Source organism: Macrobrachium nipponense, chromosome 2 (assembly GCF_015104395.2).
Source record: "Macrobrachium nipponense isolate FS-2020 chromosome 2, ASM1510439v2, whole genome shotgun sequence".
NCBI lineage: Eukaryota > Metazoa > Arthropoda > Malacostraca > Decapoda > Palaemonidae > Macrobrachium > Macrobrachium nipponense.
In genome coordinates, this window is record NC_087201.1 from 51,846,181 (window position 1) to 51,868,312 (window position 22,132).

A 22,132-nucleotide genomic window follows, 5' to 3' on the forward strand; every position below is an offset into this window, starting at 1 on the left:
TCCTCCCCTATTCCTGGACATCCTTCTCTTGTGTCCACCTTGCATCCCCTCTTTGGCCTCCCTGCTGCAACCGGGCTGCAACAAACGAACGCCGGCATACACGTCTTTGGGAGTCGATGACCGCCCGAAGGAGAGGTGGGAGGACGGAGGTAGTAGAAGTCTCCTGCAGACTGCACTTTCATGCGGTTTGTTGTTATTTGAAGTTTTTTTTTTTTTTTTTTTTTTCGTCTCTTTACAGAGGGTTGGGGCTGGCCGTGAGGTGAGCAAGGAGCTTGAGGTTTGATAAGTTTCTCTCGCCCAACGTTTTCTGGGATTACCCTCTGATTGTGGTCAAGCTAGACGCGATTGGGGAACCGCAACTTTGGACAGTTTGGTTCTAATGTTATTGCCATGATAAGACTTTTGGCGATTGCTGCCTTCGTGGAAGGAGTTTCTGGCAATTGTTATCGTCATTGCCAACAATTCAATTGTTATCATGATGGTCAGAATTCGTAGCTTTCCTCAGTCTTTAATATTTTCCATGGCAAGTTTTCTTAAAGATACTGAATTTTGCCATGATTTCATATGGACTGTAGTACCATAGGAGCAAGTAAGTTTGAATGCAGGATACCGAACAAATCTTACCACTCGGTTAAGTCTTCGAATTCAATCCAGAACCTCAATGGCCAATGCCTAAGGCTGCCTTTTAATGCCAGGCATTTCGCGTGTAGATACTTGCTTTTGTTATATTTCCAAGGGAATGATCAGTTATTTACAATGTGTCTTGAAATTTCATTAGGCGGCTGGTCACTATGTCCTACTAAGGTCCCATGTGTTTTCCCTCCGCCTTTTTTATCGTTTCCCGCAGTAGTCACGAAAAATGACTCGATCACTCAAATGAGGGACGTAACAATGATTTCCGCTTAAGATATGGGACCACAACAAATTGTTTGTTTTGGCTGCAAACCTAATATTCTAGTTTCCCCTAACCACTGTGTTATTGTTGTTATTGGCATAATCCCTTTTTTTGTGAAAAGGCAAATACGCAGTTGACAAAGGCCTGCTGACCAAATCCAGGTCCTGGCACCAATCCGTTACTTCTCTTAGTGTGGCCTTCTTTGAGCTTTTTAGTTTCGACAATTAAGTTCTTTTGTCATCACTCGCAACGTCTATAATAACCAGGCCGATAGAAGGCGTTAGGTTTAGTATACTTTTCTTTTGTTCATTCTTATAGAAGTTGGATTTCTTGGTTTGTATGGAATTATTACCATTAGTTTTTTTTTTACGATATAGCACATAGTATTTTAGGTTCACATTTAGCTTTTGAACAGCATCCGGTTTCCCCTATTATATTCGCCTCGCACTTATATTTTCCTATGAGTTTTTCTGATTTTGCTATTGACTGAGCGTCGCATTCAGGAGCGATTGCTGTTGTCTCGAAACAGGAGGAAAATAGAGAAAAAGAGGCTCCGTAATTGTGTGGGTTGCGTAGCGGGACTGCGACCCTGAAGGCAGGAGGAGGCCAGGCATCGGCACGAGCTAACTACGTCTGCAGTGTCGTGCGGTTGTTTCTTTTCCTAGAACCGACTTTCGAAGTGGATCAGTTTTCGTCTGCATTGCTTGTTCAATCAATGTCGACGTGTGTTTATATGTACTCATTTGTTAGCAAGCTCACACATTTAGTAATATTCTGTTAAAAGGTGTAAAGACGGTTATATTTTATGATTTTTTATATCAACCACGGGTTTCTTTTGACAACGATACGACTTTTCAGTTAGAATGTAGGCCTACCCAAATAAAAACGTTATCGTAGACAAAGGCACTACTCAAAATAGTTCTGACATTTTCACGGTCCTCTTCATGATGATGAAAAATAATAATTAAGCTGGGTATCTCTTTTATCTTGGCACCCAGGGTGTTATTAATAATGAAGGCCTTCACCACAAAAATAACTACTGCGGACGACCACATCTGAGACAGACTGACATGCTCATCACCACAATACTACCAATGACGTGACCACGATTGGTTACGAGGGAAGAGATAGTGTTTGTCAGGAGCCAATCAGCTATGATTGGCTTAGTCATAAAGTACATTATTAGTCTAACAATAAAAAAAAAGTGTGAAATCACTATAAGAGAGAACTTAACTTTCCGTAGGGAAAACGTTTTTGCTAGTAAGATATTCTCTCTCTCTCTCTCTCTCTCTCTCTCTCTCTCTCTCTCTCTCTCTCTCTCTCTCTCTCTCTCTCTCTCTCTCTCATACACTGAGTGTATGCGTCCGTGGATTAGCCATCATCACGTTAGTTTCTTTGCAACATCGATCTGCGTGTGTGAGAACATGTGTAGTGCAATGGCCATCGTCTAAGGCCGTCCCCATTTCTCGGCTTAATATACAAATAGTGTGTGTGTGAATCGGTGGTTACTGTGGAAAGAAAGCTCCCACTATTAAGGACGTCGTTGCACGAAAGGATCATCCTTTGCTATTACTGGAGGAATCCCAGCGGAAAATGACTTCGTGGATGTTTGAGGTGCTTGGCTCTTACGGGAGGTGCAGTTCTCGAACAACATGCAGAAGAACGTTTTTGTTCGATTTAATCCCCTGTAGAAGAGAACTTCTGAGATGGCTTTGTCCGTCCGCTCTTTTCTGTCTGCCCTCAGGTCTTAAAATCTACTGAGGCTAGAGGGCTGCAAATTGGTATGTTGCTCATTCAACCCACCACCCCCTTCGAACATACAAAATTTTAGCCCTCGAGACTTAGTATTTTTGTTTTTGAAGGTTGAAGTCAGTCATGATCGTGCGTCTGGCACCGCTATTGGTGCCAAGAACACATGCCACAACCGGGTAGTGGCTGAAAGATTTATGGGCCACGGCTAGGTGTTTCTTGGGCCGTGGCTGAGAGTTTCATATAATTTTCCGTAAAGTGAGGACATTGTATCTCGGTGAAGCAAGCATTCTGCCAAACGGAGAATGGGATCTGAATAGAGAGCTTTTCCCGAAGTCTTATTGTTTAAGTTATAGTACGCAGGTGGATCACAGAATCTAACTTTTCTCTTTTGTTGTTTAAAAATGTATTACGCCATAAGAAAAATTATCTTTGAGGAGTTACACAATAAGAAATATCACACTTTCGCGAACTTGTAACAGTCTATTGTTCCTGAAGCACAAACAAAGACAATTTAAAGACTTGTAGTCATTACTCGTCATTTCCCATTTCAAGTGTTCTAGGTTACCCTGGAGCAAGAGCCCGTGCAACCCCGTGTGTTGATGGGGGGTGGTGGGAGGTGTAAAAGGAAGCAGCCAATGGGTTCTCGTAATACTGAATTTTCGTCCATTGTTTGCCTTGAATCCTTTTTCTCTTAATTGGACATTTAGATAAGTTATTTCTGTTGATTATGTATTTGAGAATTGCCTTGTCCCACACTCTACACACTCCACGCATGTGCTAAGTATTTCCGGTATTAAGCTGCGTAATTGCAAAATTATTGCAAGTCGGGGTTTTTGACTCTTCTTATCAGGCAGTTAATGACTTTGCCTCCTTTAGTGAACTGTTGAAGTCTTCTCTCTCTCTCTCTCTCTCTCTCTTCAACTCTCTCTCTCTCTCTCTCTCTCTCTCTCTATATTATATATATATATATATAATATATATATATATATATATATATATATATATATAATCATTAATTTAGGTTTAATTCATACTTTTCCTTAGACATTAAGTATTATTTTTTTTTTTTTTTTTTTTTTCTTTTTGCGCCGTTCCTGTTGTCTCATCCCACTCCTGTTATTTCGGTGTTCTGTTTCGAATTTAATTCTTTTCCCGTTATTAAAATATCTTAATTTCCCGTTATTAAAATATCTCTATTTAACCTTTTCATTTTATCGCAGATTTTCAGTCCTCTTTATTTTCAGCTCTGGAAAATGTCGCTTCTTGTTTGCTTATGAGTTCCTTAGTCTTTCCCTTCTTAATTCGTACTCTTTTCCAAAGATTAACTTGACTATTACTAGTATATATGAAAGGCATTCTCTTACCAGTAGATACGACGGATTTGGAAGTCATGGTTACCGTTTGGAAGCAACGATTAGATAGTCCTTGTGATCAGCTACGAAAAAGTATTTGATAATACTAGGGATCTGATAAGTATTTGAAAGTTCTGTTTATCAGATGGCGGAAATGATTTTGAATGTCCTAGTTATTAGCCGAATAAAGGATTGTGGAAGTCGTAGTTTTGGGTAGTATACAGGACTTCTTATCTGAACATTGTCATCAGCACTTGGAACAAAAGTATTTGAAAGACATTTACCATGAGGAGAGCACGCATGACATGGAACCTTTCCTGTGTTCCCTTTTCGAAGCTGCCGCCTCCCCACTTTTTCGCGTTTTGTCGACCCTGGCAGCGCCCAAGCCTCTCCAGCCACCGCCATTGCTACTGCCATTACTTTTTGGATATTTTGGGCGCTAATTAAAAAGTGCCTTCGAAAACATCAGCGATCAGTGGGGAAAAACATTAACAAACATTTCATACCATCACTTATACTTTTGGGCATTACCTTTCCCCTTTTGATTTCTTTGTGGTTGGAATATCAGGTTATTTGTTGACCGTTCTTTCTCTCTCAACAAAGTAAACTGCAAGATGTTCAGTTCCATTGATTTTTTAAATTCTCCACTGTCTGTGTGTAATGTAGTGTTCACTACACGCGTGCCTCAGTCATTGTATTGCGCATGATTATTCTTTTCACAACCATCAAAATAGCATGAGAAGAGAGAGAGAGAGAGAGAGAGAGAGAGAGAGAGAGAGAGAGAGAGAGAGACGTTTTAACTTAAATTATTTTTACGTGTTTCCGTAGGAATTTGGTGTGCAAAATGAATGGTATAAGAGGTACCGTTTGTTCTACTTCATGAAGTATTGTATATAATTTATATATAAAACTAATCGATGTCTTATCCTTTTTCAGGTCCTGTGGCACTTGGACATATTTCGACGCAGTTTTCGCGAGCTGAACGGCCATGCTTGCATGGCAGATGCTTGCATCTTCTGTGCTCTCAAGGTAAAAATAATTTATGTTGTCCTTTTCATATGACAAAACACTTCGTGTCTTACTAAACGTACTTTGATGGCAAAGTAACATAACAGTAACTTTCTTTATTTTTCTTCAATCAAAATTTCTTTGCTAATTTAGTTTGTGTGTAATACTGGTAATTTTTGTGTGCAACACGTAATTTGTTACCCATTCTTGCGTAGCGTGGTCGCTCGGTGGCCGCGAGTTCGATTCTCGGCCATTCCATTGAGGTGTGAGAGATGTGTATTTCTGGTGATAGAAGTTACTCTCGACGTGGTTCGGAAGTCACGTAAAGCGGTTGGTCCCGTTCCATGCAACGCAAAAACATCATACAAACAAAAAAATATGCTAGATTCCTGTAATTTAGGTTTGAATCAGCGTAATTTTTTTTTATTGTAAGGACCCAAAAGTGGAAGTGGCAGAAAACCTCACAGTTGCACTAAGAAGTAATACTTATACAGATGTTGGAGAAAAGGGAGGAAGAAAAGAACATGGACTGGAGGTAAAGTATTGTGCTCTAAAGTGGAGGTAGCTAGGATGTGAGGAGACTCTTAAAACAAGCTGCATTAATGCTTGCTTACAGTGCACCATGTACAGTATACTGACAGGTTTAGCCCTCAGAGAGAGAGAGAGAGAGAGAAGAGAGAATCAATACCGCGGTTGAGATGAAAAAAAAAAATACTTCCGCCATAGACAGAGAGAGAGTTGAAGGCCTCAACAGAGAAAGTAGGTCCTGTACCTCACCATGCCCCATCTCAGTACCTTGGCACTGACCTATCCACCTAATAACTTGAAGCCAAACAAAAGGCCCTATTTGATTTCTATTCAATTCACTGCTAAACATAATTGCTTTCTTTATTTCCAAATCAATCTTTTCACTTCGTTGAGTTGCATGTTGTGCGAAGACAATTATTGACTGTAGTGCTGAACTGTTTGAATTGTTAGTTTGGTCACTGCCAGTGTCTATCAGAAATTACTCTATATTTTATATAATGTTCCTTTGTTTTGAATTGCCATTCTTCAATCAAATGAGTCACATGAGGTAATATCAATTGATCCACCAGTGTCATAAAGACATTTGTTGCTTATACTCTCTCTCTCTCTCTCTCTCTCTCTCTCTCTCTCTCTCTCTCTCTCTCTCTCTCTCTCTCTCATTACCGGAGACAGTAGCATACCCTCAGGCCCCGCCGTGTTATGTTTCGGTATTGTGAGCAAGAGTGGTCAGGCTAATGAAGGCGCAGAGGCATGTCAATTCTGCAGTAGTGCTCAGTGACCCGCATTGTCGTAAGGTCAAGAAAAAGAGAGCTACCCTCCCTTCCTGTGCCCCCTCCCCTTTTCTCTCATTTCTTTCTTATGCATACCGAGGTCGACGTCGCACGTGCCCGCCGTTGGATAGTCATTTGAGACAGGAGGCGGGAGGAACTTCGTTCAGATTCCCTGCCCTTCAACAGAATGCGCTCTTGATGCGTATTGCTTCAGGGTTCCCACTCGGCTCTGTTGGTTTGATATTCGGCTCAGAACGTTGTAGCGTCTCTGTAATGTTGTGGGGTTATGCTTTGAGCTCTCCACTCAAAACTACTTTGTTCCAGTACTCTATCGTAATGACACGAAGTATTTCATAACAAGTCGAGTTCAAGTTTGCTTGATTTTGATATTGCTAAGCAAGATATTTCCTGTAAACTTCCACAATTATTCATATACACGATCTCAGTGCACCTTTCATATTATTCATTAGTTATTCGTTATTGGCATATAAAACTCAAGACATTATATAAGTTATTCGTTATTGGCATATAAAACTCAAGGCATTACTTAAGTTATTTGTTATTGGCATATAAAACTCAAGACATTACAGAAAATTCGATGCTGAAGTACTGAGAACTAAGTAAATCAGTTTTGCTCCTTGTAGAAACGAAAACAGCGTAATGTAATTTCACAAATGTAATTTCTCCATCTACTTAGGGAAATAACATATATTGTTTGGCTACAGTGGATTATTAATAGTTTTTATAATATTATTTTTTAAATACTATCAATAAGTGCAGTTATAGCAGTATCAATGAAAATTAACAAAAGAGTAGATTGGTATGCTACAATCAGTAGAACAATTCAATTCCATTGTTTATTTAAATCAGAAACTGTGTGTGTGTGTGTGTGTGTGTGTGTGTGTGTGTGTGTGTGTGTGTGTGTGTGTGTGTGTGTGTGTCACGCGCACATATTCCTTCTTAGTATCACAGTACGAAGGTACTGTACGAAGATGAGTACCTAACTTGTGATGCTAATCGATACCTGTCAGGGGTCAGGTATGTTCCGTCTGCGACCCAAGACATCGGAGGTCCTAAAGGTTAGATTCTGTAGTCGTTCAAGATGTAGTCGTTAAAGATAACTCCTATTCATGGCACGAGTCTCTCTCTCTCTCTCTCTCTCTCTCTCTCTCTCTCTCTCTCTCTCTCTCTCTCTCTCTCAAGTGCATTTTCTCTCTACTTCTCAAAGTCCACCATCGCCGAAATCCAATGGGTGTGTTAAACCTATCAGAAGCCGTTATTCCCTGGAACTTGGGACAGAAGTCGATGTTATAATGATGCTAAGATTTTTTTTATTCCGTAACGATTCTTTTTTTTTTTTTTGCTTATTCTCCTGCCAACAAAACTATCTTTTTTCACATTCGTTATTTTTCCATCTTCACCAGAAATGAAGTAAGGTAAGGTTAACACCTCTAGGAGGGATTTTTTCTAAAAGTTTTAATTAATTTATTCTTTTTTGTATTACTGGCTTATTTCCCACATGCAGTATACAGCTGTTCTCTCTCGACCTTCGTGATATTCAGTGATTAATAAGCTCCCTAATGGTAATCAAAGTAATGTATACATATATATATATATATATATATATATATATATATATATATATATATATATATATATATATATATATATCTATATATACTATACATATATATACATATACATATATATATATATATACATATCATATATATATATATATATACTATATATATATATATCTATATATATATTATATATTATATATATACCTATATACTATATATATACATATACTATATATTATTAGATATATTATATATATATATATATATATATATTAGCCACGTATTTACTTCTCGGGAAACCCCATTACATTTTCCTAGGCTTGAGAGATTGCTTCGCTGTACAGTCCTGTCTGTCGACATTCCTTCTGAGATGTATTTAAGCATTCCTCCAGGCAGTGCGCCATGGACATTGAGTCGAGCAATCTTCCTTTAGTAGTTCTTCCACGAAATGCCCTTAGGATTAACAAATGTTCTTTCAGACATTCCTTTTAAGTAAGGTTCCTTAGAACATTCCTATGTTGTAATGCGCTCCACATTTCATCTTCGTGTTATTTGTCTTTGGAAGGAAGTGATGTATATACATGAAAGGGGATACAGGACAATTATTGTACCTGACTTGGAGCAACGGCGAATGAAAACAGTTCAAGCATTTCTAGTATCTTACTCATAGAGTAGTGTCTCTTCGCTGAGAGGTGCTTGTTTTCGAAAACTTTCGTTTCGTATCCTTAATGGTCTGTGTAGTGTACGGCCAGTCAAGTGACGTGACCGTTGTAAATAATGCCATTTTGGCGTTTTACGATCCCTCTTATGAAAGGGTTCTGCAGATTTAAATTAACATTCCTGAATTACAATTATAAGCACTACCTGTAAGATCAGTTAAGTAACAAGATCTGAATCTGTATGACGGTCGTAAGGTCAGGAATTCCTCAACCCCTCCAAGGAACCTCCAAGTAGAGACAAACATTGTGCCTCAGTGTGTGTGTGTGTGTGTGTTTGTTTGTTTTACTTCAAGTGGTGTGTAGTAAATGTGGCTGAAGGACACACCTGATTTGGAGAGCCTGACAGATTCAGCTCTTGGGAGAACTGGTTATGAATGAGGAGGGAGTGGGTGATATGAAAGTAAGTTTTTACGATTGATTACCTACTACTAATACTATACTACTACTATTACTACTACTACTATTAATAACAATATTAATTCATGTAAAACTGCATTAGCAGTAATAACAGTCGGTAAGGAAGAAAAATGTTAACGGTGATCGTTAGAGGAACACCATCCACAAATGACACTGGTAAGACACATGTCCAGAAAGGCAGTGTGTTCGTTCAGTCAGGAGTTCACCTGTACCTTCAGAGCATAGTGATGACACCTTCAAAGATGCAAGGACTGATTCTGAAAGTAATTGTTCCTTTCTCTCTGTTTTGTCAATTTCATTTTTTCTACTGTGAAATGGAAGGTAATGGCCACAAAGTGCACTGACATCAGCTGGCTTTATGTTTTTCCTTTGAACGCCCATCTCATGGGAACTCGTTGATTTTTTTTTCTCCGCTACCCCTCTCAAAACAATTTTTCTACAACCCACTCTCAAGGAGATTTTTTCCTTTTGGGTAACCCTTTCAAGGAAATTTTTTTCCTTTTGGGTAACCCCTTCAAGGAAGTTTTTTTCCTTTTGGGTAACCCCTTCAAGGAAATTTTTTTTCCTTTGAGGAAGTCTTTTAGGGGAATTTTTTCCGTTGACCAGTCCTTTCAAGGGATTTTTTTCCTTTGACCAACCCTCTCAGGGGAATTTTTTCCGTTGATCATCCCTATCACGGGAATTTTTTCCTTTGACTAACCCTTTCATGGGAATTTTTCCGTTGACCAACCCTATCAGGGAATTTTTTTCCTTTGACTAACCCTTTCATGGGAATTTTTCCGTTGACCAACCCTATCAAGGGTTTAATCCTTTCACGTAACGTAACCTCATTTCATGAATTTTTAATTTTTCCGTTGACCAACCCTATCAAGGGAATTTTTTCCGTTGACCAACCCTTTCAGGGAATTTTTTACATTTGACCAACCCTTTCGAGAGAATTTTCCCCTTTTTTTCAAGAGAATTTTTTCCTTTACCCAACCTGTCTCAAAAGTAATTTTTCCCTTGACTACTCCTCTCATGGGAATTTTCCCTTCGGACTAGGGCCTCTCAAGTGAGTTTTCCCCCAAAGCTGTCCCACCCTCTCATGGGAATAATTCCTTTCTTTGGCTACCCGATCTCAAGGGTGTGTTTTATGATCAGCCTTTTTCAAGGGAAGACAATAATATTGTGGAAAAAGTACCCTCTTCATAAGACGAATATGTACTCATGTTTATCATCATTGTGAATTGTGTTCTTATATACGTAATCTCTTCATGCATGACGATGGTAATGTGTGCAGTGTAAGATGGGACTTCGACTGCATTAATCATTACATATTTAAGGAATGCCTGTAGAGAGAGATTTTTTTCATATTTTTTTTTTAAATCTAACTCTTATATTGCTCTATCAACTCCAAAAATCGTAAGTAGCTGGAGAATATCTTTGAAATTATTATTATAATGCAGTACAAGCTGGCTTCTGGTGTCGAAAATATATTTTTTAAAGCATGATATATCTTATTGCCGTTTTTAATGTCTGTCTGTGTATAACATATAATATATATATATATATATAGATATATATGTATGTATGTATGGATGTATGTATATGTAATATATATATATATAGATATATATATCTATTATAGAATATGATATATATATAGTACCAGAGGGATGAATTTAAATCATCTTTCATTTCACCCAAAGCCTTTTGGAAATCGGTAGAAATGCAACTAAAATTACGCAGTTGAGCCGCGTTCGTATGTGTCGATGCCTAAGTATGAAAAGAGCAAGAGAGAACCCGAAGAAGAACGAACCTTGGGCACAGACTTCCTAGATGCCAAGTGACCTCTAAAAGTCCCAGAGAACGGCGTAAGGGGCGTATGCTACGCTGGGTTGCTGTGGTTGTTCGGAACTTTATTGGCATCGAGAGTAAGGGCTGGAATGGCTTGCCCTGGCCTTCATTCTTACGGCGGTCATGAACTGTTGTGCGGAGAGAGAAAACCTGACTGGATCACTTCTTACTATACAGTTGATTTCTCTCTCTCTCTCTCTCTCTCTCTCTCTCTCTCTCTCTCTCTCTCTCTCTCTCTCTCATATACACACACACACACCACATCAGCATCATCATCATGTTGTAATAGTTATGTTTTTTGCAATTTATTTTTCCTTAAAAGAGACCATATGAATTTTTTATTATCTCAGTCGAAAATACATCGTATTTTCTGAATGAAAAAAAAAAATGACCAGATTAAAATGAGATACCAGGAAACTTACAGCAGAACTTATAACATAGATAGTTAGAAAATCGGGCTGAACAAGAGCAACAACAACAACAACAACAGCGCCAGCTCGAGGTTGAATCTAGCGGGGTGTTCGCTGAACCTGTTATGACGTCAGCAACAGAGGCATAAGCGCAGGTCGTTGAAAGCTTCCGCCCTCATGCCACTCTTGCATAAAGGCGAAAGTTTCGCCTGGGACTTTTATTATTTACGACGGGGGCCCAGATATGTAGAATAGGGGTTGGTGGAGTGGGGTTAGGGAGGGAGCAGAGGGAAGCGAGGATGCTAATCAGTGCCAGCTATGGAAGGCTTATTAAACGGAGAACGGTGTCCGACTTGGAAACCCCAAAGAATAAACATAAGCATGATTTAGGGAGTGTTAAAATAAGGGGTTGTGGAGAATACAGGCCGGTTTCGTTTTATCTGAATTATAAGTTCCACATATTGGGCGCTGCGCGAAAATACTCATTTGAATTTGAGTGTGTGTGTGTGTGTTTTAGATATATTTAATAGTTGCTCAAGATTTTCCCATTTTTTAATGATTGCATTTCTGACGTCGAATTTTATGAGGAGAACCACAGTTTTTACTATATGTCAAAAATTACAGCTTCTTTCAACGCGTTATGGTTAAAACTCTTCGTGGCCTTTCATAGATATTTTCATGTTCTGATCTCCAATTACAATTCTCATTCCTTTAGACTGACATGAGAGATCACTGGTGACGCAGTTTTCGTTCAAAGTGATGAACTTTGGCGCTGACATAAGAGAAAGCCCCATCTCTTGTGAGTTTGGAAGTATGTGCGTGTGTTCAAATAATGGATGGCATGGAGTCAAGTCGAAGGTGGTAGTAGGTGCGGAATGCTCCAATTTAGTTCCGCCCTAGGTAGAGTTATGGTCTTAGATCTACATAATGGGTCTACCTTCCAAAAGGGATTTTAGACGGCATTCCTCTTCCCTGCCTCTTCGGCTATCGATTCCATATAACGCCTACAAAAAAAAAAAAAAAAGTGTGTGGTCCTTAAACTATGGTCCTGGGCTCGTTTAGTCTTTTAATTTCCCCAGATATGGAAGGTTGGTTCCATTCATAGGGATGAATCAGGTCTGGCACGTGGAAGGCTGTTCTGATGCGGTTTTCGTATAAGAGATGATATGCAAATACCCAAAATATGTACAGAGTTTTAAAGTGTCAATCGTTACATGAATGTATTTGAAAACTAGATGTTATCTTGATATTTTCAGTCCATACTGGTCGGCTGCTTTATGTATTGATTATAGCAGAGAGAGAGAGAGAGAGAGAGAGAGAGAAATTGTGAATGGAACTAGCAAGGCTGAGGAGAAAATGCAGCTCTTGCAGAGCTAATCCGCCGGACTTGTTGACTGACCTCTTCTCGTACGACAGCGGAAGTAATCTGGGCCAGGTAGTCTGTTGGATGCCTCAGTGAAACTTTTCACCGGAGACGATGCCTTTGAGATCCAGAACTGGAAAAAAAAAATAGAGGCAAGAGTTAAGTCTCTACCAGATGTTGCAAGTTTACAATTTATATTGTATAAAATACGTATTATTCTTACTTGAATGTTATTAAATCTTTCACTGGATGAAAAAATGGAATTCCTTGCTTCCAAGACCGGGAGAGAGAGTCGTCTAGGTCAGGGTTTTTTTTTAAGGGGGGGGGGGGGTCATATTGCTGTGGGGGCGAAGGGGTGTGGTGGAGGATAGGAAGGGGTCATCGCAAGTATGCGGTAGCCCTACGGTGGTGTGGTTGCGCGGGTTCATTACAGGGTCTACTTCACACAGGTACTTACTTAAGAATGTACCTCATTCATAGTGACCAGAGAGGGGCAGAGCTATTTGTTATTGATAGATCTCACGTTTGGCAAGCCAGCTACCAAGGTACCAACGTTTCCTACCGAACTGAAACGAGTTTTACCCTTAACATCCATGAAACATTGCATTTTTTAGTGCCATGTGTCTTTTTCTGGGTTATCTGGTAATCATTCCTCCACTCATCCTTCAGGATTATGAGCGCAATTCCACTTTTTAAGTCGTTGACAGCCATAAAAAAAAAAAAAATTATTGGATGATTTAGTTTGTCAGACTTGAACTGGTACAGGCGCTTGCTCAGTGAGCAGCCCGTAAAAGGAAAAAGGGAGAAAAATAATCATTGCCTCTTGAATTTGAGTACTAGAAGGCTTCTCTGTGAAATGCTGACGTACTTATTTCAGTGTCAATAGTCAGGGTTATGTTTGCACAGCATGCTCATATGACAAATACACTTGCACACCAAATAATGATAGTTAACCTTGTTTTTTTTTTCAAAGTTCATAGTAAAGTGCGTTAATGTCTTAGAAAAGTGAGGCTGTTACAGTTTATCAATAGAGAATACGTGAGCAAATGTTAGGATCCTTATTTCAACTCTCGTCGTGCCTTTGCCTCGCCGTCTGTTGGGTATTGGGCCGCCCTCCCCCTACCATTTCTTCATAATGCAAAAGGGCAGTTGGAGGTTAGCGAGGTAGTGGCGTCTGTGGGGACCTTCAGGGATCTCTTCGGCTTTAGGGCCTCTAGAGGGTATTTCTCCTTTGGGTATGGATAAGAGAAAGGTACTTGCTGGATGTGAACCTTCATCAAGAAATCCCTCCAGCCCAAAGCCTTTCTTATTTTGACTATATGCTAGCATTACTATATTTGAAAAGGTATTCTACATAGGAATACTGGGTTGATTATAAGCAAAATGCCATTGTCCTATTTTTTTTTGTTTCAGGTTTAAGTAACATAACATACACATAACACATTCAAGTTAAAAGATCATCTTGCCGGGAAATAACATCTTTACTCTCTAGCGCTTTATGTTGCAGGGAAGTAAAACTTTTTCTTTCTTATTCAAACATTTCCAATATTTCTATTATCTGTTCAGGTGACCTTTGTCTAATATTTGTTTTTATGTTTATGAGTGTGTATTTGTGAGCGGTATGGTAATTATCATTGTTTTATTCGTAGAATATCGTGACCTTTTGTTTCTCTCCTAATTTTGATCTCTGTCAAGTTGCTGCGGAAGCTTTTATATACGTTATAATGCGTAAATAATGCAAGAGGTAAACGCTAAAGCCTCTAGTCGCAGCGTGTTAGCCTTCAGTTTTTGTTTCTGTCATATATTCTTGTAATTTAATTGTATTGGTAGGAAAGAAAACTTGAAGGACCCGCACTACGTTGATAGTCAACTGTTTGTATTTGTTGCACCTGCAACTGTTGGCACATCGCCAGCCCGCCAATTCTTCCCGCCAAAAGTGCCTGGGTTTTGGCGCGAAAGCACAAGCTTAAGTTTGAGGCATCGAGCTACGCATTTGACCAAGTAGTTTAATTGTGTAATCTATGAATCCCATGCATTTTTATATGGTCAGTGTCGGTAGTCCTTATTCCTCGTCCCTTAATTTTCCCTGTAGTTATTTATTGATCTAAAGAAACTGATAAAAAGAAAAAAAAAAAAAAACAAGAAAATCAAACTGAATGGAGCTAAGTGGTGTTGACCCTGGCTGGTTAGTTTCTCAGCATATGGTTGGAAGGTCTAGGCAACGAGAAGACTTACGCCTGCAACCACTTTTTATCCATTGCAATTGCAGAATACGATACTTACTCTGCGTCTTTTTCTCTCCATATTAATACAAAAGGCTGTCTGCTGCACAAATACTTTATTTAGTTTTAGCGTTTTACTATTTAGTAGATTTTTTATTTTGTGATAAAGGCTTCCATTAATTTTGTTCTATATCCCAAGATTATTGTTGGTTGTGTGAATTCACTGCTAAATCTTCGATTGAGCGTCTTTGCTGTAATTTATTGTCCTTCACTTGGCGCTTTCCATTCAGACTTTGGTTTTTTTCCAAGGTTGTAGAGCTGAATAAGGAGTTGAATTGCATGTCTTCGGTAAAACATCTATTTTATTGTTTGATCTCTCCTCTCTCTCTCTCTCTCTCTCTCTCTCTCTCTCTCTCTTCATCTCTCTGTCTCTCTCGTGTGTGTGTGTTGGGTGGGTGTTGGTGTGTGTGTGTGTGTGTGTAGAGAGAACGAGAGAGAGAGAGGAGAGAGAAGGAGAGAGAGAGAGAGAGAGAGAGAGAATGTCTAAATGGTTCTTTAAGTACTACAGCATTCTTATATTTGTTACTCGTCAAAGCAGAGATTTTTGAAGCACTTGTAATTCATGACAATGAAAATGCACATTGCATTTTTTTTTAATGTTATTGTTGTTATTAGTATACTCAAATTAACTTTTTTAAAGACTGAATCTGATCACTGTAAAAAGGGTGGGCTCTAACACCACATTTATAACAAGGTCTATAGATTGTGATTTATAAGACCATCGTCATCTCATGACGAAGCAGAGTGACACTAATAATTGTAAATAACCAAACTGGCACCACGTCCCGTCCCATTCATGCCTATTTCCAAAAACAAACAACCCCTCACGTTCCCCAAAAGCCGGAAACTCCGCTTGTAAAAAGAGGATCGTTTATAACTAGAAGCGTGTTTACCTCGTGCAAGACGACGTGGGAGAGATGAAAGACCATAAATCAATCATCTAAACGAGGTTGAATCCGTTACAATATGTTCCATTCCTCAGGAACTGTCCCAAACATTTACCTTTGCCAGCGCCCCCCCCCCCCCCCCCCCACACACACACCCCCCCCCCACCACACACACCACCACCACACACACACCAAACACAAACACCGCCCCTTTCCACCCCTCTCCTTGTCCGAAGACGTCTAAGCAATCCTTTCTCAGAAATTGTGTGCAACATTATGTGGATATAAACATCGTTCATCAAACAGTTTTATATTTAAGGTTTTGTATTTTTTTTATTTATATAATAAAGGCCAAGAGACTTGTATATGCCCGTGATTAATAATTCTATTTCTGTAACGGTGTAAGTTCGCTCGTCGTTATAGTCAGTGGTGTTAAGGCTCCCGCAGCAGGTAACACATTTTTACTTTTGTTCAATCTTCACTCGAGTGAACCATCAAGGAGTCTCAGTCCGTAACTGTGAAATAAACATGCATAAATAAGTCAGTAACTGTGAAATAAACATGCATAAATAAGTCCGTAACTGTGAAGTAAACATGCATAAATAAGTCCGTAACTGTGAAGTAAACATGCATAAATAAGTCCGTAACTGTGAAATAAACATGCATAAATATAGATATCATCTCTTGTAACGAAGAGAGCGCCGTTTTCCGTTACGTAATGTTTGCGCCGTGGGAGTAGTATACGAGACTTCTCTGTGTAATGTGTGTGTGTGAGAGAGAGAGAGAGAGAGAGAGAGAGAGAGAGAGAGAGAGAGAGAGAGAGAGGTTCATCGGCCTGCTTATTCTCACTGACTCATAGGAGGAAGGAAGTTTCCTTCACGAGTGTTTTCTTTTTGTTCTCCATTCTTTGTATCACGATTCCGTCTGAGCGTCCTGATAGCGAGTCCCTATTTATTTATATCATTCGTTTTAACATTAGTTATATATTTATAGCTCTCTTCAATGATTGCGAACACTGTTGATTATACACATCACTACAGACTGGCCAGCTTAGAGAAATCTCCATGGCTCTGTTATTTGGTTAAAATATTCATTTGACTAGTGCATTTACACGTTACAAATATATTATAATATATATATAATATATATATATATATTTATATATTATATATTTATATATTATTATATATATATATATATATATAAATATATATAGATAATATATATATATATATTATATATTGTATTATATCTATATATATATTATATATATTATATATTATTTATAATATAATATATATATATATATATAATGTAACCATGACCTGAATAAGATTATGTCCTTGAAAATAAGGTTGAAAACCTGGGAACTACAGAAAACCCAAACGAGGAAAAAAAAAAAAAAAAAAAAAAACTTCGGCACACGTCGTACGGAATTTCGAAATCTGCTTAATCAGTTAACCTTGTGACAGTTAGTTAAATTTCAAGCTATTTAGATTCAACTCCAAGGCAAAATCTAGAGGCTTTGCCGTATGTATGATCAACCTTTTTTAATATTCCCCCTCGTAGAGAGGGTTTGGTCGGCAGTGTTTCCAATGAAAATTCGAAGAGCCAGACCGTAGATCCATTAAGATTGTCTTCGTTTTTATCTTGGGAAGGCTATGGACCCTCATTAATATTGACTTCAATTAAGAATTGTCTGGCGAGAGACTTCATATGGGAATATTATCCGTTACCTCATCCGTGGCCGATCAGGTGACGGCGATACTCGTGGAGTCCGAGGTCTGATTAACTTCTGTTTTCATGAAGAATCCAGTTCTTTTGTATTTAATATATTTTCCTTTGTTGAACGATTTATTTGTATAATTATGAGCTTTGTTAGTTCAGGAAGTTTTTTCAAATTTTGGAGTTTTTTATTGGAAAGAAAGTGAAGTGACTGTCGTTGTTTATACTTTATTCAAAAGATGATTTGCTATGGTTGATACTTACATACTTCCCCATACATACCCCTCCTGCTTTCGTCTAAAACATTATTTTGCTGTAGCAGATATAAAGTACCAATATGTATGTATGTATGCGAGAGCTTTCATGTGTTAAGACTGTGTAAAATGGATGGGATTTTAGTTAATTGCATACCTTTTTGTCTTGGTGGTTTGCATTTAATCCAGAAGTGACGTTTGATCATTTATGATCATATACGCGCGTTTGTTGTATTTCTGTGTATTTACATAAATGAAGGTAAATTTTTAAAATCAAATAGGTGCCATATGATGAAACTTAAAGTCATACGTGGGTGAGATTTTAGTTTATTTAGGTAGGAATGGGGACTCGGTAAGGCGTTCAGCAGCTTAAAATCTCATTATTCGAACAGTCAGACGTTTATAGTAGCCAAAGAAAAACAGTGGTAAAATAAAATGATGAGTTACATCTACTGATACCTAAGGTAAGCGATAGCTTTTATAAAATCTACTTCATGACACCATTGGAGATTTTTTTCTCTGAAGAAAATTAACCACAAAAATCCGATTACTTATCTCGGCGCCCACGGATTATCTTTACTTTCAGTAAGCAGATCTTTAATCCATAGGGCAGTCTTGGCTCTCTCTCTCTCTCCTCTCTCTCTCTCTCTCTCTCTCTCTCTCTCTCCTCTCTCTCTACTGGCGTCGATGAATCGCCGATCTCGCCTTTCCCTCTTTCCAACAGCCGCCGCTTGAAGGAATGAAACTGTTTTATAGTCTGTCTTTGGTGTCCGTTTGCTCGCCATAAATAACTGTGAGAGCTGGTCCTTTTGGTGAAGAGCGTGACTTGGTGGTAGGAGTAATTAACCCTTGAAATGGACACGGCTCACCTGGTCCTTTAACCCCTCTTGTTCTACGCTGTTCTTGTCTTTTCTGTCTCGACAGGTGTCCCTAGGGTCGCCTTCGAAGGTGGACAGCGTCGACTCTTCGACAAGAGCGTAAAAAAACCGTAGCGGTTACATAAAAGAATGAGTACTGATCGCGTTTTGGACGGCCATTTCACGTTCTCTTAAATCATTTCAATCCAGGAGGGACATTTTCTCTATACCCACGACCTTTATTGGTGAGCACTAGTCTTAAAGAAACATGTAAGTTTGAGTGAATTCTAGCAAAATATTCGGACAGAAAGCATTCCAAGCAATTTACTTGTTAATACAAAAGGTAGCAAACTTTTTTTCCCATCAAGTCTTAATAACCTTTGGATCTTCATGGGAAAAGCCTGACAGAACCCTGACCATGAGATAAAACCAGGCTTCATAAATGAAGTTGGTGTCATCAGAGCCCCATCTCGTCTTGTAAATAAAGGTAATGGTCATCTGCTAGGGGAGAAGGTGATGTTTGACGCCAAAGCGTGGGAACCCAGCAACTAAATGAGCCATGGATCCAGTGTTACTCCACACATCCACACCCCTTACCTAGATACACCCCAAGAGCCTCTCCAGCGTTTCAGCTACGCCTACGCCCTCTTACCCCGTCACCCCCCGTCGAGAAAAGGATTACGAGTCAAGAAAAAGTTCCTTGTGATTTACTCAAACCTGAGGGTAAGAGGCTAAAACACTTGTAATGTGAGCTGGGCGCTCATAATTTACCCGGAGTCCCCTGTTCCCTCGTATCACATGATGGATGTTTGTTCCTTTGTTTCTTTCAGATTACTGGTCAACCTTGAACCAGTGTTATCCTGGTGTTTTGAAATCTCCTTTCGAAGACCCAGTCCTAAAGATTCTGTTAGTCTTTCAAAATTTGAATGTTCAGATTCACTTTCATGTTATATAGTAGTCAATAAAATGTAACACCAGATGTGCTATACAAACGAAACATACGGCAAAACAATCTGTATTCTGAAAGTTGGGGAAACGGAAACAGGAATAGAAAATCAAACATGCCTCGTGTATTTGGTTTGTCTGTTTGTAATGAACAATTAATAAATGACACGTCTGGAACGCCCGCATAAATTTCCTAAAGAGCGTGTCTAACGCTCTACGCTCATTACATCGAACAACAGTATATCAGCAGACCATCTTAGGAGAGAAGCAGCTAAAGAAAAGCAAAGAGAGCTCGCTGCATATGGAGATCTCCGGCCCTTCATCGAAGAGCATTTCCTTGTGATTTCTCGATTTGGTGTCCAGATTCGAAGACCCTGCAGCGGGAATTCCTTAAATGGGATCCAACGCCCTAATAGGCGGGCCGGTGGTACGGTGTCTTTCCTTATACTTCCTTGGTGCGGTTAAGGATGCTGACGCCACTGCCCACTCTCTCTCTCTCTCTCTCTCTCTCTTTTGAATCTGCCGTTTGGAGGAGACGAGAGAAGACTTCATTTCTACCTCGGTAAAGCCATTTTTATACTGTAAATGGCGTGATGTTTCACTAGCAGTTTCAGCGTTACTTTATTGGTCTATCTAACCATCCTGGGAAAGACTAGAATGATCTCTGGGGTCGAATAAAAAAAATAATCGTGCTGAGTAGCAAATGCTGTTTCTTTTTTTCATTGTTACTTGCACTTGGTGATTGTATAACAACTATTTTTTGTCCCGATAAGGGGTTAAGTTATGGTCAACTGGATAGTAATCACAGCACTGTGCGTTCTTTGAGCAAGTCTTACAACACGAGAGAGCAGTAGCAACAATGCTCCGGCAACAAAGCAATTACTGGCTCGAGAAAGTCCCTTGGTGTTTTTCAATAGCTATTATAATGTATGACGACATAGCGTTTCCGTTAGTTGCTTTTTAATCATCGGCGAAGAGGTTTTGTTATTGTTGTTTAGAGGACTGCCGATCATTATTTATGTATAAAGTTCTCTCTCTCTCTCTCTCTCTATAATATATATATATAAACTATATATATATATATATATATAAGCATATATATATATATATATATATATATATATATATATATCTATATATCTATATATTCTATATATCTATATATCTATATATCATATATATATATATATATATATATAATATATATATATATATATATATATATATAATATATGTATAATATAATATAGTATATATATAATATATAATATATATATATATATGTATATATATATGTATATATATACTATATATATATATATATGATATATATGTATATGTATATATGTATATGTATATATGTAATATGTATATGTAAGATGTAATATATATATATATATATATATATAATATATATATTATGTATATATGTATATATGTATATATATAATATATATATGTATATATATATATATGTATATATATATGTATATATATATGTATATACATATATATGTATATATATATATATATATGTATATACATATATATGTATATATATATGAATATATATATGAAGTATATATATATATATATATATATATATATATATATATATATATATATATATAGGGAAAAATGCTCCTAACTGTATACCTTGCTATGAAATTTCTATATTTTTCATTTTCTCAAAATAATATGACAGTATTACCATTTCTCCATCAAGATGTCGTAAATACTCGAAAGAGGAGTTAGGATAATCAGTTAATCATAAATAGTCATCGTTGTACTTTTGAAGTAAAGCTGGTCTGTTTTAATGAAAAATACAGAAAGAAGGCATTAGTAGTTTCCTACATATTAGAGAAATGGTGCTACTGACCTGGTTAATGCCTCACTTTTTAAATCCCGAAGAGTATCTAAACTGACAGTTTAGGTGGGCGAGTCACATCACGCCTACGCCCTTGAAGGGGCCATATAGTCTTAGAGGCAGGGATGGGCTTAGAGATATGGGCGTTAAGTGAGGGCAAAGTGGCGTCGAAGATGAGTGCTTCCCGAAGAGTAATGCCTACCTGCGGCCTCTCTCTCTTTCTCTCGTTCTTGCTAAGCGGTGATGCCCGCGTGTTTTTCAGCTTTTTTATTTATTTCCGATTTTGCTTTAGCATCTAAACCAGTGGTTCTTGACCGGGGGGCCGTCAGCAGGAGAAAATAAAAAAATTATCTAGTTGTATTCGTTATTCTCTTTGAAGAGTGAGGAACTAATATTCAGAAGTTTATGAAAATATTCAAAAGTATCGCCTTATAACGTTACTTTCCTAGTCTACTACTCTAGTTAGGGTCATTGAGCTTACCATGTTTTGTAATTATTGATCTCCCTCCCTATCCCTCGAAACCCCCTCTCTTTCTATTTTTTTTCTACCTGGGAGGAAATTTTACTCATAGATGCAAGGGGGGCGTGAAAGAAAGGACCAACTCTTAGAGGGGGCGTGGTAATAAAAAGGTTAAAAACCACTGATCTAGACGATATTGTCCTGCTGACCCAGCAACAA

At 38.2% G+C, this 22,132-nt stretch overlaps 1 protein-coding gene and 1 long non-coding RNA gene across 3 annotated transcripts in view; one reads left to right on the forward strand and one right to left on the reverse strand.

Moving 5' to 3' along the window:
- LOC135220570 (uncharacterized) overlaps positions 1-22,132 on the forward strand; it is a 488,990-nt gene that overhangs the window by 437,112 nt on the left and 29,746 nt on the right. For both annotated transcript variants that reach the window (XM_064257813.1, XM_064257814.1), the window contains one exon: positions 4,936-5,028. In XM_064257813.1, coding sequence (XP_064113883.1) covers positions 4,936-5,028 — 93 coding nt within the window. The remainder of the gene's footprint in view (positions 1-4,935; positions 5,029-22,132) is intronic.
- LOC135220571 (uncharacterized) overlaps positions 1-22,132 on the reverse strand; it is a 177,482-nt gene that overhangs the window by 52,179 nt on the left and 103,171 nt on the right. The window contains exon 2 of the long non-coding RNA XR_010315728.1: positions 12,673-12,769. This is a non-coding gene — a long non-coding RNA (uncharacterized LOC135220571). The remainder of the gene's footprint in view (positions 1-12,672; positions 12,770-22,132) is intronic.